At 31.4% G+C, this 26,959-nt stretch overlaps 5 protein-coding genes across 9 annotated transcripts; 3 read left to right on the forward strand and 2 right to left on the reverse strand.

The window, feature by feature from the left end:
• Positions 1–512: 512 nt before the first annotated feature.
• LOC106121726 (kinesin-related protein 2) lies at positions 513–3,083 on the forward strand. The gene has a single exon (XM_013317514.1). The coding sequence runs from the start codon at positions 800–802 to the stop codon at positions 2,333–2,335; it is 1,536 nt and encodes a 511-aa protein (XP_013172968.1). The 5' UTR covers positions 513–799; the 3' UTR covers positions 2,336–3,083.
• A 2,559-nt stretch (positions 3,084–5,642) lies between these two features.
• Positions 5,643–7,419, reverse strand: LOC106121727 (ribokinase). Of its 3 annotated transcripts, none has more exons than XM_013317517.1 (7): positions 7,239–7,419; positions 6,986–7,080; positions 6,755–6,887; positions 6,362–6,646; positions 6,162–6,283; positions 5,933–6,083; positions 5,643–5,838 (listed from the first exon to the last, which is right to left on the reverse strand). In XM_013317517.1, the coding sequence occupies exons 2-7, from the start codon at positions 7,057–7,059 to the stop codon at positions 5,650–5,652; spliced, it is 954 nt and encodes a 317-aa protein (XP_013172971.1). In that variant the 5' UTR covers positions 7,060–7,080; positions 7,239–7,419; the 3' UTR covers positions 5,643–5,649. The 3 variants fall into 3 exon arrangements, with proteins under 3 accessions (XP_013172971.1, XP_013172970.1, XP_013172969.1); XM_013317516.1 differs by having other exon boundaries at positions 7,211–7,419; XM_013317515.1 differs by lacking the exon at positions 7,239–7,419 and adding an exon at positions 7,144–7,215.
• A 467-nt stretch (positions 7,420–7,886) lies between these two features.
• On the reverse strand, positions 7,887–8,906 carry mRpL17 (mitochondrial ribosomal protein L17). Its single transcript, XM_013317518.1, has 2 exons — positions 8,551–8,906; positions 7,887–8,400 (listed from the first exon to the last, which is right to left on the reverse strand). The coding sequence occupies exons 1-2, from the start codon at positions 8,746–8,748 to the stop codon at positions 7,978–7,980; spliced, it is 621 nt and encodes a 206-aa protein (XP_013172972.1). The 5' UTR covers positions 8,749–8,906; the 3' UTR covers positions 7,887–7,977.
• A 362-nt stretch (positions 8,907–9,268) lies between these two features.
• Grip163 (gamma-tubulin complex component 6) lies at positions 9,269–19,107 on the forward strand. 2 transcript variants are annotated; one of them, XM_013317595.1, is made up of 16 exons: positions 9,269–9,785; positions 9,881–10,076; positions 10,317–10,516; positions 10,723–10,855; positions 11,048–11,194; positions 11,368–11,579; positions 12,064–12,253; positions 12,672–12,804; positions 13,138–13,360; positions 13,959–14,190; positions 14,467–14,659; positions 15,144–16,194; positions 16,625–17,429; positions 17,706–17,911; positions 18,179–18,516; positions 18,810–19,107. In XM_013317595.1, the coding sequence occupies exons 1-16, from the start codon at positions 9,387–9,389 to the stop codon at positions 19,042–19,044; spliced, it is 4,893 nt and encodes a 1,630-aa protein (XP_013173049.1). In that variant the 5' UTR covers positions 9,269–9,386; the 3' UTR covers positions 19,045–19,107. The 2 variants fall into 2 exon arrangements, with proteins under 2 accessions (XP_013173049.1, XP_013173048.1); XM_013317594.1 differs by having other exon boundaries at positions 9,270–9,785; positions 17,688–17,911.
• Positions 19,108–20,649: 1,542 nt separating this feature from the next.
• LOC106121792 (uncharacterized) lies at positions 20,650–22,792 on the forward strand. 2 transcript variants are annotated; one of them, XM_013317604.1, is made up of 2 exons: positions 20,650–21,275; positions 21,368–22,792. In XM_013317604.1, the coding sequence occupies exons 1-2, from the start codon at positions 20,953–20,955 to the stop codon at positions 21,429–21,431; spliced, it is 387 nt and encodes a 128-aa protein (XP_013173058.1). In that variant the 5' UTR covers positions 20,650–20,952; the 3' UTR covers positions 21,432–22,792. The 2 variants fall into 2 exon arrangements, with proteins under 2 accessions (XP_013173058.1, XP_013173057.1); XM_013317603.1 differs by having other exon boundaries at positions 20,650–22,792.
• Positions 22,793–26,959: the final 4,167 nt, after the last annotated feature.

Here is a 26,959-nt window from a genome sequence, read left to right on the forward strand (position 1 = left end):
ATTTAAAAAAAAAGTTAAACAGTGTAAGAAAAATAAAACCTAAAATTAAAAGATACCCGCTGTCTGTATCTAAATGCATACCTGAACAACCTTCATATAAGCTAGTTATTTTTCATAGTTTTGGACGTAATAGGAGGACGGGACATTGTTCCTTCGACGAAGCCGAAGTTCTTAAATTTCCAACTTCAACACTGGAGTCATGACAGGTTTCGCATAATCTATAAAATTTACTGATTCAATATTTTCACTATGAATCTCTTATATTCATATATCGTCCAAAATCATAGTGAATCACTAATTATAGTAAATTAAATTTACTCAACAAAAACTATAAACAAAAGTTGTATACTACAAGACTGTAAATTAATAAGGGATCAATTTTAATTTTCAAATTAATTTTAATGACAAAAACATGTCAACGTGTCAAATATTTGAAAACATATGAAAACATCGAACTTTGATCGAAATCGACTTCGCACTTCAAATATTCATGTCATGTCGATGCCGATCACATCACTATTGCGACGCCATTTTCGCTTGTATGAAGTATTGTTTCTCGACGTTGTCGTTTTTAATTTCTGGTAAAACAAATTTAAATAAAGTTTTACACCTAAAATAACCTAGTTATTTGGAACTTGATAACTCAAGCTTTGTGGATAGCTAAGTTTTAAAAAAGTGTCTAATACACTCACAGTGATATCGTCTGCGCGGGAAATGTTTCTACGTTTCTTTTAATCCTATACAAATGCCTGTAGAAAAACATTTGGTATATTTGTGTTTTTATTAGGTTATTTTAACAATGATTTCATTTAAAGGACGAGAAAGTAAAAGAGGACGTATTTACAAAATGTCCAGAAATTTAGAACGTTTATATCGAGAAGGAAAATGTCGAGAATGTAGAGTTCTTGTGACTCGAATGGACTTCGCTAAAATCCTGGGTAAATTTACTAAAGTAAAAATTCAGTATGAAAGTAGTTCGTCATCCAAGCCGAAAAAGAATGTCGACTCTCTTTCGGTAAATACAAATTCTAGGTCAAAGTGCAGTGAGAATGGAATTACTCCAAAGAATAGCTACAAAAAGCAGCCTACAAAAGCATTACGGACCCCGAAAAATCCAAAGGTAAATGAAGTTAGCGTCGATACAGATTCAGTAATTCCCGAATGTGATGAATCTAAAAAGACTCATCCTCCAAATAACATACTTAAGGAAAATAATGGATTGTCAAAACAGTTAGTTAGTGATAAAAGCTGCAACTATGTTAAACAAGTGAGTTCGGGCTTAAAAGAATATGGAATTATATTTACTTCCCCAACAATGAACAACAACAACAATAATAATGATTTGAAAAACAAATTATCTTTGCTTGATTTATTACCTAATCTAAATAAAAGTATATTGCCATCAGAAGATTGGCACATGGACTACTTTCCTAAAAATGAAGAACCCAAAGATGATAAAGTATATGATCGCATAGCTGCAGAATTAGAAGACTTAATGTACAATGAAAAACCAATAGAAAAGTTAAAATCAGAAGGGTCTGAAGTGAAGGCTGAAGAATTTCCTTCTATAATGGATATACTAAATGACAATGTAACAGAAAAAAACCCGGAAACTGTTCAAAAGGAAATTGAACAGAGTAGTTCTGAACCATTTAAAGACAACATACAATCAAATGATGTAGAAGCAATGCTTTTAGGAAAAACAAATGTTGAAAAAGACTCGGAACCAATTGCAATGGAGGTTGACAGCTCTGATGTCAGCAAACTAATAGAAGATATGGATCAATTTAACAATATCACTGACAGTAGTAAGGATAAAGATGAGAGTTTGGTAAAATCTGAAGAAAAACCATTCACTGAACTATCTGATACTTTAATAAATCCAAACAGTCCCTCAATACTTGATGAGGCATTAAAAAAGGGTATTGAAGAACATTTACCGAATGAAAATCAGCAGACAGATTCTTCAGAAGTGAGTAATCCCGTGGAAAGTGATAGTAAGGAAGACAATAAAAGCATTCCTCATAATGACTTAAAATTGACTCAACTTGATGTGAATGTAGTTGAAAATGTATCTGATACAATTGAACAAAATGTCACCATTTCTATTCCCGAAAGAACAAATATAACACATGTTGTGTTTAAAAAAATGTTAGATAACAAATGTTTAAAGTCAGTCACATGTCCGAAAAATTTAAAATATAACATTGAGCTAGAGGGAAAACCTGTTGAGTTTATTGGAGCACCTAAATACATTTCAAGCTTAGAAGACTTACAAGTATTACTACAAATTGTGAATGAAAGTGAACTAGGAAGCTTGTATGTCTTTCACTGAATTGTTTATCAACAGATCAAACACTTGGACGTTTACTGTATTTATGTGCATTGATAATAGGGTATTGTTAACATTTTGTTTAAATGTTGAATTTAATTAATTGATGGTGAAAAAAGTCTAAGATTTAATGTATAAATAAATTAAGAGAAAATTGCTTCGCAATACAACTGATTATTCAATTTTGAATAAAAATATATTGTACAATATTTCTATAATATATATTATATAGATTATTACTAAAATATCTGTTTCTAGATCCTCATGACCACCTTTACTTCAAGTTAAACAGACAGGTAATAGAAGACTAGAATATTTCTAGACTAAGATTTTGCATTACTATATTGTAATTTTTTTATTGTTGCTTTAAAAGCTATTTCCATTGACTCTTTAGCATTAAAAAAATTAAAGAAAAAAATATTACAAAGAAACTTATAAAAAATAGGCATATGTATGTACTAAATGTAATACATAGAGCTGATGTTAATCCACATAAAATATGCTAGTTGTAATTTTAAGAGTATATATTAAAAGGTAAACATAACACGAGGTAAGTAATATAAACTTATTCACAAATATCTAGATGAAACCATGCATTTTAGCAATTCGGTAGTTTTTTGTATTTATTTCTCTATCTTTAATGAAATTAAAATAGAATATATTGATCTTAATGTGTGAAATATAAAAAATTGCTTTTTATCTATTGTAGTCATTGTTAAGGTACAGGTGAGAACAAAACAATTACAAAATGTAATTTTGAAATATTGTAGTGTCCTAAAGTCAAAAAATAATAATAATTTAAAATATAGTAACAAAATAATAGTAGGTAATGGTCTCAAACAAATCTCTTCAGATCTTCCCTGTTCTGATGTTTTTGTAAATGCAAAGATTTATTCCATAATTATAAATATGATTTGGGGGTAGATGCGAAAGATGTATGGCGACACTTCAGATAAAGTTGCGAAAATTGAAACTACCACATTAAGCGCATGTTAAAATCGAAGTATTTTCAAGGATTCTGCTATTTACTTTTGTGATATTTTAGGACCAAATACAAAATTATGTAAAAAATAAATACATTAATCATATTGCGCACTGTTTTTCCAAAGGTTAAACATCGCTCATAAAATTTATAAACTGGATGTCACAGTCGAAATGTCAATATAAAAATAATCAAATTGGAGAATGTAACATTAGCCCTTGAAATTAATTAAGGTAAACTGCTGGAAAACCATTTAAATTTAACTTGCATTACTGTTCTAAGTATTTGTACATATACCCACTTTTAATTTAACTGGCAACATTAAATCAACATCAGCGACGCCTCGTAGAAAATTTGTGGTGATTAAATTACAAAAGCTTTGTTTCAAAAGTTGTTTGTTATTTAAAAATGTCTAAAAAATCAAAAGGCAGTACAAATTAAACGATTACAATAAATACTTAAATACAAGACGAGAGTAAAAAAATGATTTACGGATACATACAACGCTTTAAATTAAAGGCCGAAAACTGTTTATAATTCTACGAAAAACCTTAATTTCTTAGCTTTTGGTTATTATTTAAACACTAACCATAAAGCCCTAAATATCTTCTTTCGGCGTTTCTGAAAAAGTTTGTCGCAAAAGTCAGTGTTGCAAATTTAGTAACATACGGAAAAACTACCGAACAAGATATTTTTAAAGTCTCAGTAAATCGTACACAGATAATACTCAATCATAGATAAAATGTGGTCATGATGGATTCTTCTCGGATCAAATAAGAGCGCCGCCAGCTGATTATCAAGGGAGGATTCAAATTCCACATGTTCATCAACATGAGGTCCAATTTTTTAATTAAATAACTAGTTTTTGAGTTATCCATGGGGATTGTAGGCATCTGAGAATTTCGAAATGATTTATATATTTTTAATTCTTTTAAATTTTCTTGGCGACGCCCTTGTGTTAAATTAAAATTCTGCAGGGGTAGAATTTTCTTCAATATGAACCTTCCGCAGAACTGAATTCGATATCAAATATTCTATTTATTATTTATGAATTAATTATTAAAATAATGTCAATTTCTGTTTGTACCATAAAATAAACATAACACTATCGTAATTAATAGTGCTACATTAATTTAGAATTTTTCCCACATTATTCAGCGAAACTTTTTTACCTTTATTTTCTAGGAAATACATGGTTCCACTATAATTGTAGTAACACGATTGAATATCACATTATATAACTTAATTGAACTATATTATACAGTGCTTAAATTGTACTTTTAACATAGAAGATTTAGTGGTAAAATATTGTTTATTTTTATGTCTCCTTAAATGTTACATGTAAAGTTACATCGATTTGGATAATTATTTCCAACGAGAAATCTACCATTTATTTTTAAATATCTTTAGTATCAATCGGATTCTTCAGATGCAATTAAACTTAAGAATCGAGTAAGGTTGAAAGATCGTTATTGCGATATCTCACGTAACGTTTAATTACATCTTCACGAATCCAGAATATAGTAGGTATAGTTTTACTTATAATAATATGCTTTGATTTGTCTTACTTGAAAGTGTTTGATTTTGTTCTGTATGTGGTTTATGACATATGGTCATTTTGACCACATAATGAAAACCTTATATATTTAACATTTTGTATATTAAGCGTGTTTAATTGTAAAATAGTCTATAAATCTATAGAATCTTTGAATTATTAGATTATGAAATAATTGTTTTATATAAAAAGGGGAAAAATGAGCAATGATCCTAAGTATCAATAAAACTCTCCATTTATTACGACTCGTAGACAAATTGTTTGATAAAAAGAATAAATACAATTCTAGCACACAAACGACAAAGAAAAGCTTTATTAAGGTATGCACGATAAGCCGTTGCATTTTACTATTTCAACATTAGAAAAGCACTTATGTAAATGGTGAAAACGTATTTGTCATTCACCTGCGACTAGATCGGTGGGTTAAAGAATCAACGCTCGAAATACATGGTTAAAATATAGCAAGCAAAGAAACTTAACCAATGTTTTTGTTTCTACGGAAGTAGCCTTAATCCCTTTTTGATCGGATTTAAGTATTTTTTTCAATTTTGGTTAAGTTGCATTTTACTATTTGCTTATATTTCTATCTTACAATAGTTTGTTTAGATTCCTTGGAGATGTGTAACTTATTTACATTTAAGTAATAATAAACGTTTGCTTTCAAATATTTTGTTTTTATTACTTAATACTTTATAAAACTTTTTTAATATGTGTTTGTTTAGTGGTTTGATGCAAACGAAATATAGGAACTAAGGTGAAATAACATTAGTAAATTAAGTTTTACAATTCTTTATATTCGTACTCCTTAGCGAAAGCATCAAATCTTGTTGGGTAGCTAGTTTGAGTCCCTTCTTTGGTAACTGACATAGTAGCAACTGCGCAAGCCGCTCCAATAATTTGATGTAGAGGGTAATCTTTATGAGTTACCAAATAAGTTGCTAAAGCGCCAACAAACGCGTCACCTGCTCCCTGTTTTTTTTACAAAAAAAGCGTTAATTTTTTTCATATAAATAACAATAGAGCGGGTATACAGTTAAATATTCTGATGTAAGTAGGTACTTACAGTTGTATCTACGGGTACAACTGTTTCGCAACAGACGTGAATACATTTGCTATCTTGTTTTGAGGAATAAATGGCTCCCTTATCTCCGAGAGTTATTATAACCTTTTCACATCCTGATTCTAAAATTTTTTTCAACGCCAATGAGCCGTTCCTGAAACAGTACATTACATGTTTATTAAAAAAATAGGTACAAGTAAATTAACTTAAATTTACCATGTTTTTAACTTACGTAAGGTCAACTGCAAAGCCAACATATAAAGAAGCTTCTGTTTCATTAAGACATAGAATTGAACAGTAGGGAAATATAAATTCAGTATTTTTTATAGCTGGAGCAGCGTTAAACAATTTCAGCTGAAAGTTTAATTTCATTATTCAATATTTATGGCAAACATCAATAGAGTTGCTAGAATATAAATTAAAAAAACATACGCCCTTGCAACGTTTGAAAGCTTCGAGTGTCGACTCAAGTGGCGTTTCCAATTGACCTATGATAATATCGGCTGTTTCTATTTTATCCTCTGCTGCTTTAATATCCATACAGCTAAGATGGTTGTTAGCCCCTGGGACAATTACTATTTGATTTTCTCCGTTTTCTGCAACCATAATTTGAGCAATGCCTGTTGATACATTACATGTTAATGTAACGTGACGAACATCTACGCCTAGTTCTTTTAAATACTTTTTATATTCCACTCCCCATTTATCATCTCCAAGCTGAAAGGAACATAAAGATGTCGGTTAATTAAACATGCAACGAACAAGATTGCGCCGGTCTCTATATTTAAACACGTTGCAAGGACAATTGATATCCAATAAACATACTCTACTTATCATATATGTATTAGCTCCAAGTTTAGCTGCAGCCACGCATTGGTTGGCTCCTTTTCCACCGTAACTAGTTACAAATTTATATCCATGAAGCGTTTCTCCAGGATTGGGAAGCCTAGGAGCGTACCTGTAACATATCTAAGATGTCTGAATATTTTGTACATATTCGTGACTTTGAGCATATACTCAAACACTAGTAACAAATCTATTTATTATTATACTTACGTTGTAAAATCAACACTAGACGAACCTACAACCACAATTTTATGATTTGATCTTTTTTCGTCTCCCGTATTCATTTTAAATAATTAATGAAAAATCTGCAAAAATATAAAATTAAATAAAATCAAAGAGCATATAAAATAAAATTGAAATACACTTACACAATTACAATTACACTTGCTTAAACTTCTAAACAAGCGTCAGTCACTGACTGATACGATCTACTACCTTATCAAATAAGCAGATATAACCTCACTTTTCTTAATCACCAATTGTAAATTGAATTTGAGTCATACATTCAAGCTACAATAGTCCATTTTCGTCTCAGATTAAGAATAGCCTTTTAAACTTGGTCCGAGATATTAGTCTATTAAAAATGCAACATCGAGTAACCGACACCGGTTTTTTTTTTAACAACTGTAAATAACATCATATGTCATTAAAATTAGTATGCTTTTTGTGAAGTGTTCTGTAATTTTTATCAAAACGTAGTGGCATTTCAAGGTTTTCTCTGTCAGTCTTTCTAACATGAGACATGCCTACTTACACTCATTACCAGATTTCTGATAACTATTATATGTCAAAAACTGACTGACAAGTTACTACATCACAATTTTTATTCATTTTACTTCAGTCTATAAATGTATTTGTAAGTTCTGGTTGTTTCCAGATGGTTGTAATCAGTCTTCATCTTTCTGATAAAATCTTTTTAGTGCTTAGCAAAGCTAGAGAAAATCTGATCGGACCCATGGCCTTATGGCAAAGATGGAATAATTACAAATTGGACAAGTCCCATTTGTAAACAGGATATTCAGGTGTTCAATTGAACATCTGAATGTCCTGAATTACCATGTGCAATTTTGGTTATGATTTTCGAATCAAGTAAATAAAACATCTATACAAATTAGTAGTAATATTATAATTCATATTTTCTACTCCTATTTGACTATACAACAAATTTTCTAAATAACATTAAACTTAAAGCTTCAGTTAGTTTACTTATTGGGAGAATCATCATTAGAATTATTTTCAGCGTCCCCCATTTTGGTTGATTTTTCTACTTCTTGTTCTTCCGACCTTCCAATTTTATCAGCCATTTCTGCATATTTAGCTTGTCTATAGTCATATTTAGCAGCATCTAGTAAAATATTTTGAATTAGGTGCCTGTTATTGTGTTGTTTGTTTGCTAGAGAAGGATATGGGTTCCCACGGAGTTCTAAAACAGCCTTTTCAGTGTTTCGACTGTATTGTGGCCGAGGTGCTTTATACATTCTAGTATAGGCTGTGTTACAATTTTCATATCTTGGCACCAGAACTTTAAATAATTTATGTACAAGTTCCTTTTCAAGTAACCAATAATCGGCTATTTCCATTGTTGGTTTGTGACAATCACCATGTGTAATGGCCTCGGATATGAGCTGGAAAAAAAGAAATCAGTTATTTTTTTAATATCCATATCCGTGCATTTATTACTACTAGTTTATAATTCTGAAGTGCTCTTTACATACTGAATCTAAGCAATGATGATTATACGAGACCAAATTGTTGGTGGCATCATTTAAACTTACCCTTTCTGCATATTGACGAGCTTCATCGCCTCGGTTGTAATTTAACTCAATTCTTTCATATTTAATTAATCCAGTAACAGTTTTTCGTAATTTATTTAATCTGCCTTCGGATCCTTTGGGATTTCTAAGCCGACGCGGCTCTGCTGCTACATTTATTCGTAATTTTGAAACAAGTTTGGTAACTTGTGCTTGATTCATCTTTATATCTTGCAAACTCAGACAAATATAAATTTTCTTTATAACATGAACAGCAAAATCATTAATACTGTAAATATTTACAAAGTATAAAATCAGTATCTACAAATATCATATTATTGTAGAGAGATTTTAGGTTACTAGAAAGGAGGTTAAGTCGATGTTTTAAAACTGAATCGTTTTGCATCCCTGTCAAATCGATTATTTTATCGTCATAAGAATTTCACATTTTTTAATATTAGTCTTTTTAAATAATAATTTATTGCACTGCATTGATAATATTACATAAAACATCGAAAATCTATGCATAAATTGGTCCTACACAAATCATGAAGCCAAAGGGACATGGCTAATGGCCGGACCGCCCATAATTTAATAATTTTAAATCTGTGCTTTTAACACGTAGCTTATATACTCTTGGTCTATTTTTGTCAAAATGTCATAATTAATGTCATTTGTCATTCATGAATGTCAAACTCAAAATGTCAAATAAGTTTATTTTGTTTCGGGATCAGGATTTTGTAATTTTGTATTCCCGAAAGAGCTTGATTTATTACTAATATTAAAAATGGCGTCGCTAAAAAGAGTATACATTTAAAAATCCTAAAAGTTTTAAATCAGAAAAGTAAACTTTAAGAAACATGATGGACATAAATTGTTCTAATGGAGTTTACGAGCTCATCTCTGAATTATGCCGGAAAACTGCTTCCTCATATACCTCTCGTAGCCGTACATCACAAACTGTTCTAGCATCTAAAATGAGATCCTTGTCTTACGAGATAATTTTGAAAAAGTCTACTTTAAGCATACAGAACTCACGAAACGAGCCCACTGTAGACTTATTGTCGTATTGTTTTGTGGCACAACATAACGCAAGCAATGTGGCGGAATATAAGAGATCTATAGAATTGAAGAATCTAATTAATATGATAAATAAAACCGATTTTGGGGACTACAAAGACCATTTCCAAAATGTTTTGAGACTTCTCCTATGCTTACAAAATACAAGGAAGCCAGATTTGGAAACGGAAATGTTTCAGGTAATGCTATTTTGTTATTTGTACGACCTTAGTAAGATACAGATATATAACTATTGTTATTTATTACAAAAGTAATGGTTTAAATAATTTTTCAGAGACCTTTCTCTTTTGGAGCCCTTGATGATATGTTACCAAAGCCACCAAGACATGCATTTGGTTCACCCCAACCTTATTCATATTATCCTTCATTTATTTTTGAGTTGCCATTTACAATAAAAAAGCAAGCAATGGTTCCGGATAATGAGAAATCCTACACAGCATATACAGTGGAGAGTTTCGATTCTAAATCATGTAAGAATATTTTATAATTGTTGTTTGCAAGTTTTTGCATCATACTCCTGTTTGTGAATATATTATTATAAGAAATTGAATCTATGTATTATAGATCATTTACAAATAACATGTATATTTTTTAATGAAAAAATAATATTTAATCAAATAATGTACTATATAACTACATGAATAATGATAAGAATTATATAATAATCCATATTAGGAATTTTTATTAACTCAAAATGTTGATATTTACAGTTATTCCAGAAAAAACAAATTCTGAAGTACCAGGAATGCATGATATCAAATCATTTATGAGGCCAAAGTCCCTGAGATCATATTCATCCACTGGAATTGAATCATATACAGATAATAATATCTTAAATATTCCCAAATTAACAGCACCAAGAGATTTGGAGATACCCAGTACTATTGGATCTTTGGCTTCTAATGTGAAAGTAAATACTTTTATACCATGCTTTATTTTTGGATATTGGATGGATAGATGAATGTTTGTAAGAAGGTATCTCCGGAACATTGATATTACTCAAATTTGGCATAGATGTAGAACATGGAAGAACATAAAGGCTACTAATTAAGTTTTTTAATCCCGGGTGGACAGAGTCGCAGACAATACCTATTAATTTGTATATGTTTTTGATAGGTGTCATTTCCATCATCGAACACTGATTGTATGGTGGAAGAAATGTACAGAGCTGACAAAAATGCTGTTGATATTTGGGAAATTGCTACACAAATTGATAAAAATGTACCTGCAAATATATGGAATATTGTATGTAAGTAAAAATAGAAACATAACATAAATGTATTAACAAGATCATGTGTTATATATCAATTAGAGCTTATTCTATGATTTTTTTTAATTTTTTATATTAATATTTACTTAAAAAATATTATATACGTAAAAAAATTGTCAAATTGTAAATTTTTTTGGTGGTTTTTAATGATATCTCATTATTTTTTTACAGCAAAAATGCCACTTGTGAATGAAAGACAGATAATTGCCACATCAACAAGAGAAGTTGCATTATGGAAAAAAGTTTATAAAACAGAACTACCTCATTTAAAAGTTATAAATGAGAAACAATTTATAAGACATATCAAATATTTAATAAGTAAGTTAAAACCAATAAAATGGTGTTTCCCAATGGCCTGATTAGCATTGCAATCAATCAGCCCAATGCGTTTTTTTTTTCATTGAGCCAATGATTGGTAGGCTGATTGGTCCAACGGGAAACATACTAAGAAAGTGTTAAAAAATATAATTAACAATCAAAATTCATTTTAGTTGGCATTGAAACAAGTTCATTTCCATTTAGAGAAGAATCAAATTGTTTTTATATGAAAGAAAATTTAGTACTTGAAGGAATTTCAAAGGAGCGCCTAAAGGGTTATGTGTCAGATTTGCTCGTTGTTGGAACTTACTACAAAAGGTTAAGTCAGTTTGCATTCAACCAAACTGTTGATGACAACTTTCAAAGTAAAGGACTTGTTCATGAGGTAAGAATTATTTTTAAGAGTCAGCCGACGAAAGTGTATTACCAAATAACTGGGATTACTTATTCAAAAAATAATATTATATGTAATGTAATTCTTTGCTAAAGTACCTGCTTAAATTCTGCCTTTGCCAGATAAATGTGTCACAAGATTTCTTTTTTTAAATGAGATGTATTTTGCATATTGCAAATCAGTAATTTCTACCTACTATACCTTATTCTTATAAGAAAATGTTGGGTAGGGAAAATAGAATTAGAGGAAGGGACACATAGGACAGTGATATTTGTCTTATGTGTCCCCTTCTCGGTCAACTAAAGATAGGCAATGCATGTGCAATGTTTAGTCTGTGGTCGCTTCATTATTTCGGTGAATCCAAATGTCCGCTTTGCCACCATATTATATAAAAAATCTACACTATGATATTTAGTATCTATTAAACCAAAAGTGACGTCACTTTTCATTAAGTTATTTATTTTACATCTTTAAGGCTGCACGGGAAGTGATCAGACGGTATCTGTTAGACTTTCGTCTGTTGGCTACAGAAGTGTATGAGGATTGTAAAGACATGTCAGAGGAGTTGAACTGTATGCCGACATTGTTAGATATATTACATCATATTGAGCCATTAAAATACGAGATTGAAACTATCGCATCCATTTATAAAATGATTGATTCAGGTAACATTTTTTATTTAAGCTTCTTTTTAGCGCTATATACTATATACTTCAAAGAAGTGTGTGAAGTTAACCAACCTGTATAGTTGACTATGGTCTAGTCACCCTTAACTTAGGGTAGGCGGAGCCTTTAGTGGGGACCCTTAGGGAGCTGATGATGATGTTACATAGGTCTTTAACCGTTGTGATCTGATTATTGATATAATTTTGTATTAAGATTACTATCAATATAACTAATTTGAGTCATGGGATTCTGCAGCCGGTGGTGTTCTATTTTTAATATAATATGTTTTGCATATTTTTTTTTGGATATGAAATGTACTATATTAAAAATATGATGAATAAATGTATATTTTGTAACTAATAATAGTTGAAAGCAATAGAAAAAATATCTTATTCATATTATATGATTTTATTTTAGAAATAAGAACAACAATACCTCATGGAGCTGAACTAATGTCATATCTGTTCAATGAAATATCGCTGGTGACTCACAAGACCACTGCATTGATATTATTCAATTCACTATTTACTGTCTGCAAAGTTTATTTTAAGTAAGTTTTTACACGTATTTATAAAGTTTATTTTAAGTTTTTATTATACTTATCATCTTATAATTGTATAAAAGTGTAAAACTATGTCTCTGCCATTTTATTTTAAAAAGTATTAAAATATTCAAACTTTCGTGAGAAAATTTCCCTATATGTATGCACTAATTTTAAAAACGTTTATCCGTCTGTCTGCAACAGCTGGACTAATATAGAGTTTTACTAGAAAGTAGCTGGTGCGGGAGCAATATAGGCCTCTTTTTTTTTATTTTTACCTTAACAAAGTTGCTAGCATTCGCTTGTTCTTAATGAACTGATTAATATTTTAATTTTTTACAGGTTTATAGAAAGATTTATATTTGAAGGTGAATTAGATGACAGATTTAATGAATTCTTTATAAAAAAAGACAATCAGTATGTTAATTCTAGATCGAAACGGTACTGGGACAAAGGTTTTTATATCACACTGAGCGTGGCTGTGCCTGACTTCCTGCGGTCCCTTGCCAAGTATATATTACTGTGCGGAAAGTCTTTGAGATTATTAAAACTTTGCAATCCCAGTGTAAGTATAGCTATTTTTATAAATTTTATGTAACGTGTGTTGTAAATTAAATAGAACTATTTGGAAATATAATTGTTATATGTATGAGTTGTTTCCCGTTGGACCAATCGGCTTAATGGGATAAAATTTCGTATTGAGCCGATTACTCAGTACATCGATCGGCCAAGAAACACCCATTGTTATTAAAGCGTAACTTCAGCAAGATCTATGTAGGCTTTCTGGAATTACCTTTTTACATCTTTATATATATAATTCTTCTGTGAGTGTGTATGTCACAGAACTTCTCTCAAACGACTGGACCGATTTTGATGAAATTTTTTGTGTGTGTTCAAGGGGATCTGGGAATGGTTTAGATTCACAATTTTGTCCGCTGGACAATGTTTTTTTAATTAATTTTTAATTTATTAGTAGTTGTTGATTTTGGAATGTTTTACATTGGATCCGACAGACGGCGCTAATATCGCAGTGTCAAATTTTAAATAATATTCGAATTAAAGACGTGTAGACAGGACAACTTCTGTCGGGTCCGCTAGTTAATCTATATATACATCCAAATTTTCGCATTTCCAATATTAGTAAGACTTTGTTTATTTTCTAGGATCCTCTAGTTGTACTGATATCATCTGACCACCCTACAGTGAAATGTTGTGCTAGCTTCGAGGAGTTGGAGCGTCAACAGCAAGTTCTAGATGTATACAGAACGAGATGTCTGTTCGTCAGCGGGGAACCGGTCACATTCGATCAGATTCTACTAAAGAAGGAAGCTGAAAGGAAGGCTTTCACAGAAATGGCGTCTCTAAAACAAGCAGAAACTATGGAAAAGATTGTAGGTGGGTGGAACAAATGATACGTTACAAATATGTTTCTCCTTGATCTGTAATAAGTTTTTTTTTATTTTTAGCAGTAGACCTTACCCGCGAGTCTGTCCGCGTGGAATTACAAAAAAAAACCCTAATTAGTTACCCTATAAGTGTTTTCAGACTATGTTCTACATCTATAGCAAATTTCAGCGCGAATAGCAGCCGTACTGGAGATACCTTCTTACATTTCTCCATCCATACATCCGAACATTCGAATTTATAATATTTGTAATTTGTTAATTTCAGCGGAACGTAAACGATTAGCGCAACTAATAATAGCAGAAAAACAACATTCATTGAGAGTGCTTGAAGCTGCAATGGCGGAAGCTAAAGCCGCAAAAAATAAAGCGAAACAGCGCGAAAGGAAACGATATGAGTTAGAAGAAGCTTTAGAAAAGGCAACAGAAGAAGTTGACTCCAAATTAAAGGATGATGAAAGGTAAATATAAGAAACCATTACTTAATTCTGTATGTCGTGTTTTTTTGTTTGTTTTATGCAGCTAATGCTTAAATTCAGAATCTATACATGTCAATAAAAATTAAATGTCCATATATTATATTGAAAAAAACATATTTGTGTTACTGATAACGATAAATTTTTGTATTTTTGTCTGTCTGCCTGTCTGTATGTCCATACGCAAATCCGCGTTTGTTGTCGGCATTCTCCAAGTCGATTTAGATGCTAATTTATTTATTAAATCTTACTAATATTATAAATATGAATGTTTGAATGGATGGATGCATGTATGTTTGTTTGGAGGTATCTGCAGAACGGCTGAATGGTACATGATGAAATTTGACATACATATAATACTTAGTCTGGAAGAACACATAGGCTACTAATTATGTCTTTTCAATACCACGCAGACACAGTCGCGAGCGACAGCTAATTGTTAATAAACATTTCTTATTTGACCTTTTAGGAATAAAATAATGGAATATTACTCAAAATTAAACATGGAAGTTGAAAAGAGCAAATTACACACGGAATGGAAAATAAAAAGACTTCAATTGGATCAAAGCAGAATACAATTACTTTCAACAGAAGAGAGAAATTTAAAGAGAGAAAAATTAGAACTTGAACATAAAAGAAATGGTGAAATTATGGAAATATCGATAGAAAGTCTAGATTTAAAATCTGAAAATACCGAATCTGAAGAAAGTGAGAATAATCAATTGGAATTTAAAACACCCGATTCAATCAGATCTATGGAAATGAATGACGAAGTTACAAATGCTATGTATAACAATCAAAATGAAGATAACAAGAAAAGAACAGATAATAATAATAAAACAGATATAGAAGATAATTGTGATAATAAAAAAATATTAGATTCTCAAGGCAATATATTAAATGACAATGAAAATAATCCAGATAAAAGAGATTTTACAACATCCAGTAATATTATTGGTGGTAAATTAGATTCTGTCATAGATAATAAAACATTTAAAAATATGAGAGAGGAAGCTTTGAAAAATAAACAAAAAGTTATGTGTCATGAATTCTGTCAGACTGATGACGAGAATAATGAAATGAATTTACCTATTATTCAATTAACATCTGTTGATGAAGAAAATAATGATTTGTCAGCATTTTCTGAAGCTAAAAGGAATAAATTGAAAGTATTAGGAACGGAATTTGGTATTAATGAAAAAATCAAAGAACATATAGAGCCGAGAACCGATGCACAGAAAGAAGCTTTGATAAATAAACGTAAAGTTTTAGGTGTGGAATATAATATGCCTTTAGAAAATATACATAAAAAAGAACCAGCTAATGTAGCTCAAGAGGAAGCGGTACAGAATAGAAATAAAATATTAGCATCAGAATATAATACACGATTAATAAAAATAAGCAATCAAGAAAGTTGTAGAAAATCAAAATTGACGTTAAATTTGAAGCCATTTGTTGAAAGTTCAGAACATTTAGCTACCACTACAGGAACAATCACACCAGGGGATTTTTTTCCACAGGTAAGTCCGACTATTTAAACATTTATAAATCTATACATATAAATAAAATTGGAGTGTCTGTAATATTGAAGTACACTTTTTTCATTACATGTATACAAATATATATTCAGTATATTCACCAAAATAACATTTTTTACATTGTCTGTTTGTTTGTTCCGACTAATCTCTGAAATGGCTGGTCCGATTTTGATGGGACTTTTATTGATAGACAGCTGGTGTAATAAAGAGTAACTTAGGCTACGTTTATTTTGGAAAAAATGTTTTATTTTAGAAGAATAAAGTTATGTTAAAATGTCCAAGTATTTCACGCGGACGGCGGACGAAGTCGCGGGCACAGCTAGTAAAGAATATTATTTATAATTATCCCTTACATCGTTAAAAAGGTCGGTGTTACAATTTTTTTTAAGATGTATTTTTTTTTAATTTTCAGCTCGATCTAGAAACACCAACAACAGGAGATGTGCCATTAGACAGTGGCTTGACTAGTGATATTTTTACACCTAGAAGTGATGGAAAAGACATAGATTCAGCCAAAAATAAATCTGATAAAGAGTATTTGACTTCGGAAGGATTTGATTTCTCAATAATAGTTGATGAAGATACAGCAGTATCAGAGGACACGACAGATGTTGCCGTAGAAGACACATCGGATATTTCCCCATCGAAAGTTCTAGAAAATTCAGTTATAAATATAAAAAATAAATACTCATTTTACAATTTCATAGATGGATCTTACAACTTTGATTCATTCGATCCTTTCGGAGTGAAAAATTTACAAAATTATTCCAAAAATTATTTTTCAAATGAAATGAACAACGATGTTAAACAATCATTTTACACAGATCCCGCTATTATTATGGAGGAAGTGAAGAAAAAACCTTTTCATAATATATTTGTATCGAATTTTATATCAGGCGAGGAAACGGAATCTAAAATATCTACCAATAATATAGCAACACTGACAGCATGTCTGCAAAGATCTGTAATGTTGCCATTAACATATCAATTGGAGGTTGTAAATAATTCTATTTTAACTCATTTTCTTGTTAATTTGGATATGTATGAACATTTAAGAAGTCTGAAGGACTATTTCTTTTTGATGGACGGTGAATTTTCTAGAAGTATTTGTCACAACCTCTTTACGAAATTGACGAAAACATTAAACCCTCAAGAGTTATTGAATTTTGCAACACTGCATAATATACTAGATAAGGCTTTAGGATCGTCTATATCACGTAAGTATTTTAAAGATTATACAATACTAGCAGTCGCCCGCGACTCCGTCCGCGCGGAATTTTGTGTTATTCCAGTCTATGTTTTATATGTATGCCAAATTTCATCGATATCCGTTTAGCCGTTCTGGAGATACCTTCCAACAAACATCAATCCATCCATCTTAACGTTCGTATTCTTTTCCAGACCGTCTAAAGAAGATTAATCACTCAATTTTTAAATTTGTTTTTTTTTTATATTAGTTCATCATTTTTTTACAGATGTGCATAAATTCTCAGAGAATCTATCATTCACAATAGCGGAATCGCCGCTCAGTTTCCAGCACAGCTCACCAGATGTATTGCAATGTCTCTCTCTTACATATTCGGTCAGTTGGCCGCTCAATATCATACTGTCTCAAGAAGCATTGCTACGATACGCTAAAGTATTTCAGTTTTTAGTCAAAATGAGACGGGTCTTTTGGGTTTTGAGTGAAGATTTCGAGGTAATATTTAAAAATATATTTTATAATTTGAGATGTGGTAATGTAGACATTTTGAGCACTCATGTTAGTTTATAGTGTATTTGCATTTTAGAAGATTCAAAATATTTTTGAAAGGGCGCCATCTATTGACGTAAAAAACTTTCCAAAAGTAAATTCTAGTTTAAATTTTTGAATAATTTTGCTTCATATAACTATTACGACTTTTATGCAATATTTTATAAAATAACCAGAATTTATAGAATAAAAATAATATTTTTTTTATTACAGTCTCTTAAATTATCTGCGAAATTATCAAGGGAACATTCTAGAAAATTGTTAAGATCACCTCAATATATATCTATACAGATATACCGCCATGTTATGGCATCACTTATAAGAGCTCTAGACAATTATATTGTCACAACATGCATTCTCACTTCGTGGACTGAATTTGAAAGTGATTTGAAAAAAGCAAGGACTTTGGACGATCTTTACGAATGTCACGTTGTTTATATAAAGAAAGTCTTATTTAGATGTCTTCTAAATAACAGATCGACTCCAGTAATGAAACTGTTGAATGATATATTTACTGTTATTCTGAAGTTCAGTCGAGTACTAAAAGCTGGGTATGTATGAATTATAAATTAATTTATTTAAAAAAACGATTTTTTTTATTTTTCTAACGGTTGGTTTTTAAATTTTCAACTTGATTTCCTAAATTACTCCTATTTCAAAACATTAAATCAATACTCTTCACAAATTAAAGTCATTAAAAACTAAATTTCAAGTAAAATCTTTTTATAGTAATTTCTTGTATTATAATATTAACAACGCCATCTATAATAATTACCAAATCATGTATCAATTCAAAATAAAACTGCAATTTTTTTTTTTCTTTTACAAATATTTTTTATTACAGGGAATGGCAACAGAAAGAATTCAATGGATCCTTCACACATACAAATTTCATTCAATTAGAAGAACTATACCATTTGTTTGAAAAGTTGGCCAAATATCTTCATAAAGTGGTCACAAAATTAATGGAATGTGGATATCAACGTCATTTAGTGGAACTACTAACTATGGTCAATTTGAATGGATACTACGATCCGGATAAAACTAAGGAAGATAATACAAATGCAACTACTAATTAAATATATACACTAATTGTAACATAATCATACTTCATACTAATATTTTAAATGCGAATGTTTAGATGTATGGATGGATGGATGTTTGTTTGAAGATATCTCCAGAACTCATACATATAGAACACAGTCTGAAAGAACACATAGGCAACATATTTTTTTTCAATTCCGTGCGGACTAAGTCGCAGGCGACAGCCCCTCATTTAGAGATATCTAATACTCTAATAATGCAATTCTAAGATATTGTAATAAATTTAAAAAACGTAAAAATTTAACGATTTCGAAGGAAATGAGCTTTTGAACAAAAATGTGACATATTCTTATATATTAAATTCCCATGTCAAAATGTTAGTTAACATACGCCACCCACACAGCTTGACCGTTTTGTATCAAGATTCCGCGCGGACGGAGTCGCAGGCGACAGCCAGTATAGCTTGATCTGTATTAGTTCTTCTTTATATATAATAGGTAGAAATCTTAAATTTATTATTAAAAAAAGAAATGGATCTAAAATATTTAGGTAACGTTTGGTTATTAAATTTCTTTGATCAAAATGTTTGGTTATGCCCGAGCCCTCAGGACGATTGTTTAGTAATCGTTTGAAGGAAACCTTTTTTAAATAATATTTTTGAGGAACAAAATCTGTATTGTTTAAAAAGTGTACGTCATTTTATATTATGAACTTAATTAATTATTAACTATTGATATTTTAATGTTACTAAAAATGTTTGCTGCATTAAAAAAAAACAAGTATTACTCAGATATTAGTTAGTGCATTTAATATTTTTAGTCTAAATAAGTAGTTTCATCTAGATTTTTATGTGATATGAAAAAGACATATCTTAAAAAAAACCCACCTTTTTATTGTTAACCATGGTCTTAGACAATTTTTGAACGTTATCATGTTTTCAAATCATCTTGTTTTTAATAAAGTAAAACTAGTTCGTAAAATAGTGTCAATTTTATTCGCTTATGTAAATATATAAAATTGTATACGCCAATCCTTTTTCATTGTTTTAATATTTTAACAAAAGACTAATTACAATATTAACATTTAATGACTTTTTTTTCTATGGCCCGAAGTCGTTGAGATATTAAGCTATGGCCCTAGGTCGCCAAAAAATTTGAAAAGAAATATCCGTATATTAGTCCAATTTGAGGGACTGAAAAGTCAGTTCTTCCGCACACTTTACTATATTCTTAAAGATTCTTGAGTCATCATTCAGTATAATTCTGCCTATTCATTAACTTATAAATATTAGGGCCTGTTTCATTATTTCCAAATAGAATTTCGTCTTTGAAACTTTTTAAACATATGAACGATAGATGTCAGTGTTATTAATTCCCCTGAACGACATCTAGTATCGAGTGGCACAAGCTGGACAGCCATCTATTGAACAATAGAAATATTACCATTTTTTTCAAAATATTACATTTCATAAGTATAAAATAACTAAATATTAATTCGTATTTCATTTTGTGTATTTTTTCTAACTTACAATCCAAAATTTCTAATTAAAAAAACAATTTTCGATAATTTCTTGCATTTGAGTTATCTCTAGATTCCGTAGCGACGTCAGCGCCAATATTTTCCATATATTCAGAGTGTTTTCATGAAATCTTCATTCTTCGGATAAACGTCCTAGGGTTAACAACTCCTTGCAGTCAGTGCGCGTGACATTGAAGTGAAAGCCGGCGTTTTTTTCCTAACTAATTTCATATGTTATCAAAGTTATCTCGTTTATTATAAACTTTGAACATATAAAATCTTAAAAGAACTATAAAGTGTGATCGAATATACGTAGTGACTAGTATCGATTGCAGAGCTACCTATTCTCGGGATTTCTCATCGCGCCGCTCTCGGTACTTCTCCAAAAACGTTAAAGCACAAGAGGAACCGTTACCGTCGCCGAGATGGCGTTTATGATGCCAGTAGTGAAGAACGATTGGGATATTTATCACACACAGCGCTCTCGCCGCACCTCGGAATCAGCGGAGAAGGTGGTTGCCGGCGTGGGGGGCCGCGTGCGAAAGGTGTCGGAGTCACGGTCGGAGGGGCCGGCACTGTCGCCGCGTATAGGCTCTGCGCTCAGCCCGCACCGCAGCGCACCCGCCATGCGCTCCCTGTCCTACTGCCGCGCGCCGCACTCGCGGGTCTCCTTGCGAGCGCAAGACAGCCCCAAGGGCTCGGCTAGCCCGCCCAGCGCTTCGCGCGATACGGAAAAGTTCCACAGCAGGTTGGTGGAGAAACTAAGAAGGGCTCTCGGTCGCTCTGAGTCCCGGCGCGAGGAACGCCGCTCATGAGCTAACGAGGCGTGCTTGTGTGCAGGGCGCGCGCGGAGTCCCCCGAGCGCTCGCGCTCGCGCTGCGCCGCCTGCGTGCCCTACCTGTGACCACGCTGTGGTCATGGCGCGCCCGCCGCAACACAAGCGCCGACACACTATCTGTGATACGTACGGGATAGTGCCGATGCAGAGTTGAGTAGAACCTATGAATGTGCTAACTTTAACCGCCTAATGTTTCAGAAATCCAGTCTAATCGATCATATTTGTGTTTAAAGACCGCCCAATGCAATAGTTTGTAGCCGTCATATTCAGGTCCGCTTCCCCTAACTGTTGCATGAATGTTTATTCTGTAATGCCGTATTGTAATAGCACTCATCAGTATTCGATGGTATTATCTGGTCGTTGGAGGCAGTAATTGTATGTTTCAAGACTGTATTTAGTTTAAGGGCATGCACCGGGTGTTTTCCATCTAAACATGACATTGTATACTATAACCCGGTTGTTACTTCGTATATGTTGTATTTTAGTAGTTGAGTTTGGCAGTTCGCGATTGATATCTGTGATTTGTTATTAATAAGCAATAGTGTTATTTATTTGGAGGCGAATATAGAATAGTTCAAAGTACGCGAGAAGTTAAAATAATTGTCATTGACTTATATTTAGTTCCGACTGTTTCATTTCTTTCTTAAATCTACAATTTGTCGAGTTAAATAAAAAAGTATTAAATTATTATAATCAAATATAAAATAGTCTCTAAAATTTTGTTTAGCGGTATTGAATTTATTAAAATTGTCAGCACATTAAATAAATTTCTACAAGTTCTTAATACCAATGTACTATATATAAATAAATTTTACTGTTTGTATTAATAAGATAAACGTGTCGTAGTCATCGCGAATGAGCAAGTGATAAATTATCCTAAATTATCGACTAGTGATGTAAATCTTTAGTCTATTTAAGCTAATAAAGTACTTTTTGTTATTATTTTGCATGATTTTATGTGATGTTAAAATGACTGTGTAAATGGACCAGCTTTATTAAATTGTATTAGCGATAGAAAACAGTTAAACTGGAGACTGTCGTATTAAAAATAATGCAGGTGTAACTGTATTGTAAATGTGAAACATATTTGAATGGAATTGAAAGAAGTGACAACTACTTAATGATTAGCATTTTCATACTTTTAGAAAAAGAAATCCGCTGCGAAAATATATTTTTAAAATAGTTTGCCTCTGATTTAAATGATAAAAGTATGCTTTTTGCGGGGATTAGCGAGGAATAAGTTTAAATTTATGAACTGCCATTTTGTCTTAATGTATCGTTTTCACAATAATATGAACTGTCCTAATTTAATAAAGCACTTTTAGAACAGTGAATACATATATGTTTACGTCCGATTTTTAATTGCATGATATAAACTGCGTTGTCTGATCTGAAATTTTTTCTAAATATAAAGCTTATTCAGTATTTTCTCATGTTTTATTTTACCTTTTACTTTCATATTCATTAACGTTAAATGATTTTATGTATTACAGTATCTATTTTTTTAATTAAATTGAAATAGAAAGCATTCAATCCTTGCTTGTTATTACGCTGTAAGAATATTTTGCGTTGCCGCTAAAAGGGTGGTAAAGAGGGGGACGGTTCCAGAATGTTCGACATTGAACCCGGCTCGGGAATTCCGGCGCAGCTAAAGGGATCTTGCGTTTTGAATTCAAAAGCATTGTTGCAGAAAGTATCTTTTCAAAGACATTATAAATGACTGCAAGCTGCCGGATAAATTGTTCTAAAATTTCTTGTGTTATCTATTAAAATAATTGTTTCAATGAAGAAAAATTTTTTTTTTGCCGTCAGTAAAACATTTTAGTAGTAGACGTTAGGTCACCCTATTGTAATATCACAATCAGATACTTTTGACACGTAACGACATCATACTCGTGACCAAAACATTATTATCAATATTTTTTTGAGGTTATCTTTATTCCTAAAGACACATATTTACAAATTGCTTATGTAATACTATAGAAATGGAATGGAACTTTAGACATGTATTCGCGGAAAGACTTGGAATCTGCGTGAGGTTTTTTTAGAAATATAACACCATGCCTTTGAGTGTAGACAAGTAAATACACAAAATACCACGCAAACAATAATTTAAAATATTATAAGTTAGAATTTTAGCATTTTATAAAGAGACGAGAAAGGAAAAATTTACAAAACTACGTTAGTTGTGGCCTTGACCTATGTCAGTGCCAGATTTTATTAAAGCTTTCGTTTATCTGAGTAGCTTTGATTCTAGTAGATGCAAACACGGTTTTGGGATTAAACACGTTCAAAGAAATTGATAAAAAGGTTTTAATAAACCTAAGTACTAGGAAGTCATGCTGCGTAATAAACGGACGAGGTGAAAGATAAAAGATTATTGTTAAATTGTGATAAACAAAATGATAAAGGCTATGGCGATCGATTTACGTTGAATTATTAACTCCTTATCTCTGACCTGAAGCGGTTTGGCCTGAATTTATTCATGAATAATGTCGGAAATTTCCGATGTATCCGCATCATAAAAAGAACAAGCGCTTATTTTTTCTTGGTTGACAATCTTTATCATATTTAGGAATATTCCATCCAACCATGTGAATTTACAATTTCCATTACAAACGAACTGTTTTAGGTGGAGATAAATATACAATCAACTACTGGATTAGGCCTAAGCTTATGATGGTAGCTTCATTGTCGAAAACGTTGTTAGTAAGGCTTGTCGCTAGGCTAGTCGTAGCTTAAATTCTAGTGGTTATAATTTTTGGCCAAAAAAATATTTAGCGTCATGTTTTATGATAATAGCAATTTTCACGTAATACCTATTTGTAGTTACCACGTTAACTGGTCACCTTATTCATTTATATAATGGCGTTAAATCAACACTTAAATTACTTGTGTTAATTAAGTTATCAGATCTTGTGACTTACTGTTTACTATACAGGACATTCGCGAGGTAAATGCACTCTGTATCGAACGGAATATTTTTCATGTAATGTTTTTTTAAATTCATATTCGAGTTGTGTAAGACGATTAAACTGATCTTGTTAAAAGCACTCCTTTTAAAGTTTTTTAGACGATTCTTTTGTATACGAACAACTTTAACTACAATACATATAATTTCATTTGGAATGAAATAGTATAAGCATTTGGAGTATTTCTCTAATGTAAAGGTTTAGAAGACTTCCAAAGTCAATAGTCGAATGTCCGAATATGCTCTTCTATTTTCGTGAACTATCTACTAGTATTAGCAATTTAAAGTTACGTTGAAAGAACAATTACACAATTTTTATCACATATCTTACAATAAATCTGTTTAAAATCTTTTTCTTCTAAATCAAACTTGATTTAAACTGCAAACTCCATAGTGCACATAAAATATTTACATAGTAAACAAATGCGTAGATTCAATACCAATAGTGAATAATTTACCTAATATATCTAATGTATGACGTCTCAGAAGTTATTCAAAAGACGTCACAAAGCAAGGCGCGCTTCTGTCCAATTGACACTGCAAATTAATATTAGTTATGTCATTAGACAAATGAAAAACACAGTATACGTATAGTGACGTAAATGCCTCGTTTAAAGAACAAGTCAGTTTCATCAAGATGTCTACTGGTTTGAGGTGGTAAATTGATTCTTTAAAGGCTTCATATTTCTATTGTTTATCGTTACACATACTAGGACGTCGTTGTAGGAATATTTTGAAAATATATGCTAAATTATACAATGGATATCGAAGGTTTATATCGTGGAAAATAACATTAAAACGATAAAGTTTCACATCACATATGGAACTCGTGAGTTTCAAGTTTTCATAATACTTGAAGGATTATTTTTACAACTGGCAATGTTTAATTTGTTCTTCTAGTGGTGCTATCTGTCGAATTTAGGTTAACGTTTTTGGCTATTAATATTTTTGACATTAATTTTACATTTTGGTCATAAATAAATATTGCAATTCGATCGAATCACTTTGCGTTATTGTTAAAAAAGTTTTTAAATTAAAAGAAAAATATGTCAAAGCAGAGCGATATCATGAGAATCATTTGAAATTGTATCTAATAAATCGTTCTGTCGTCTCGTGTAGACGCTGTGCAGTAATTATTTACAATTTGGTTGGTGCGTTTGTCGGCGCGGAGGCGATTGTCTGGCTGTAAACTGGTTCGTACCAGTTAGCACATCCAGTACGACGCGAATACGCCTCCACTTACACAATTTTATCGATCCTCTTTACTTTTATTACATTGATAACAGTTTACCTTCAAGATACAGACTCATAACACAGTTTTAGAATGTTTTGATAAGAATAAACATCGAGCTACTTTGTTGAACTAAAGGATCTTAAGCACAATACTATAAAAGTTATTTTGAGAAAATCTGATTGTAAATATCAGATTCGACTTTTGAAGACGGGGAGCATTTCTATTTCCATTTTCGCTTTTAGGCAGCCGTCAGAAAAGTATTTAAATTTCATTTCAAACTGTGTTAATATAATGTTATTTCTTAATGAAACCGAATCAAAGAGGTTTTTATTACAAAGATGTTTTATAAAACCGCGAGCACGTGTCATCTGCCGCTGTAACTGATCTACCACAGAGCATTGAAACAGAAGCTGTGTCTATAAATAACTAGAATATTGATTTACTCGTGATTACGTATCAGTTGCATATTTTATTTACGTCACGTTTGCAAGCGCAGTGGCATGGATGATTCATGCGCGATGTGATGCACATTTTTCATTAAAGTATAACTTTTTAATCGAATTATAGTTAACTAACAATTATAGGACTCTGTTTAGTCTTCTCATAGGAGAAAGGGCAGTAAAAATGGATGGCCGACCTTTTAGAGAAGTGTATGGCACTTTTCATGAAGGCCCCTAACTAGTCGTACGTCGTTAGACTATTTTATTCAAAACTTGTGAACATATGCATGCTTCTGTGTCATAATATTTCGTCTATTTCACTCAATTATGATTCAATTTGACGCACACGTGACGTTGCAGTTTATAAACATATCAAGATAAGTATCTTGTCTAGTGCTTGTGGAATACTTTAAGGATTACGTTGTAAGATAATTAATAGATGTACCTAGGAAAGCACCCACTTCATTTGTATGAGACCTTGATTTAAATGTTTCAATCGTTTTCATGATAAAACGGATAGTATTAGCAATGCCCACACTTTCAGTTGAAATGCGTATATCTGATTAGCTGTTGCCTTCATCTTATATTCTTCCAGACTATGTTCTACATATATGCCAAATTTCACCGAGATTCGTTGAGCCGTTCTGGAGATACAATTTAACAAACATCCTTCCATCTAAACTTTATATATATATCACTTTACATTTGCACACACAAGACACAAAACGTTCCTTTAATTCAATTGGCACCAATGTAAAGGGATAGAATGGTTTTATTTTTGTGTAAATGATATCATCTCATGTTCAAATGTGGCCATGTTCTCGTTAAAATGAATTGTTATGCATCTATAAAATAATTAGCCAGTAGTCTACGATGTTGTTTACGTTTTACTAAAAACCATTAATTTAATTCTAGAACTACACTATATTTAGAAGATCTTTCATACGAA

The sequence above is a fragment of the Papilio xuthus genome, unplaced genomic scaffold (genome assembly GCF_000836235.2).
Source record: "Papilio xuthus unplaced genomic scaffold, Pxut_1.1 DF826938.1, whole genome shotgun sequence".
NCBI classification, from domain to species: domain Eukaryota; kingdom Metazoa; phylum Arthropoda; class Insecta; order Lepidoptera; family Papilionidae; genus Papilio; species Papilio xuthus.

Coding starts and splice junctions, on each gene's coding strand:
- LOC106121726 (XM_013317514.1), top strand. CDS start 800: ATGATTTCATTTAAAGGACGAGAAAGTAAAAGAGGACGTATTTACAAA.
- LOC106121727 (XM_013317517.1), bottom strand. CDS start 7,059: ATGAATACGGGAGACGAAAAAAGATCAAATCATAAAATTGTGGTTGTA. Junction 6,647..6,754: donor ATACATATATGATAAGTAGA/GTATGTTTATTG, acceptor TGTTCCTTTCAG/CTTGGAGATGATAAATGGGG. Junction 5,839..5,932: donor TTGTACCCGTAGATACAACT/GTAAGTACCTAC, acceptor TAAAAAAAACAG/GGAGCAGGTGACGCGTTTGT.
- mRpL17 (XM_013317518.1), bottom strand. CDS start 8,748: ATGAATCAAGCACAAGTTACCAAACTTGTTTCAAAATTACGAATAAAT. Junction 8,401..8,550: donor CTCGTCAATATGCAGAAAGG/GTAAGTTTAAAT, acceptor CTTTTTTTCCAG/CTCATATCCGAGGCCATTAC.
- Grip163 (XM_013317594.1), top strand. CDS start 9,387: ATGATGGACATAAATTGTTCTAATGGAGTTTACGAGCTCATCTCTGAA. Junction 14,660..15,143: donor AAATTAAAGGATGATGAAAG/GTAAATATAAGA, acceptor TTGACCTTTTAG/GAATAAAATAATGGAATATT. Junction 18,517..18,809: donor AGTCGAGTACTAAAAGCTGG/GTATGTATGAAT, acceptor TTTTTATTACAG/GGAATGGCAACAGAAAGAAT.
- LOC106121792 (XM_013317603.1), top strand. CDS start 20,953: ATGGCGTTTATGATGCCAGTAGTGAAGAACGATTGGGATATTTATCAC.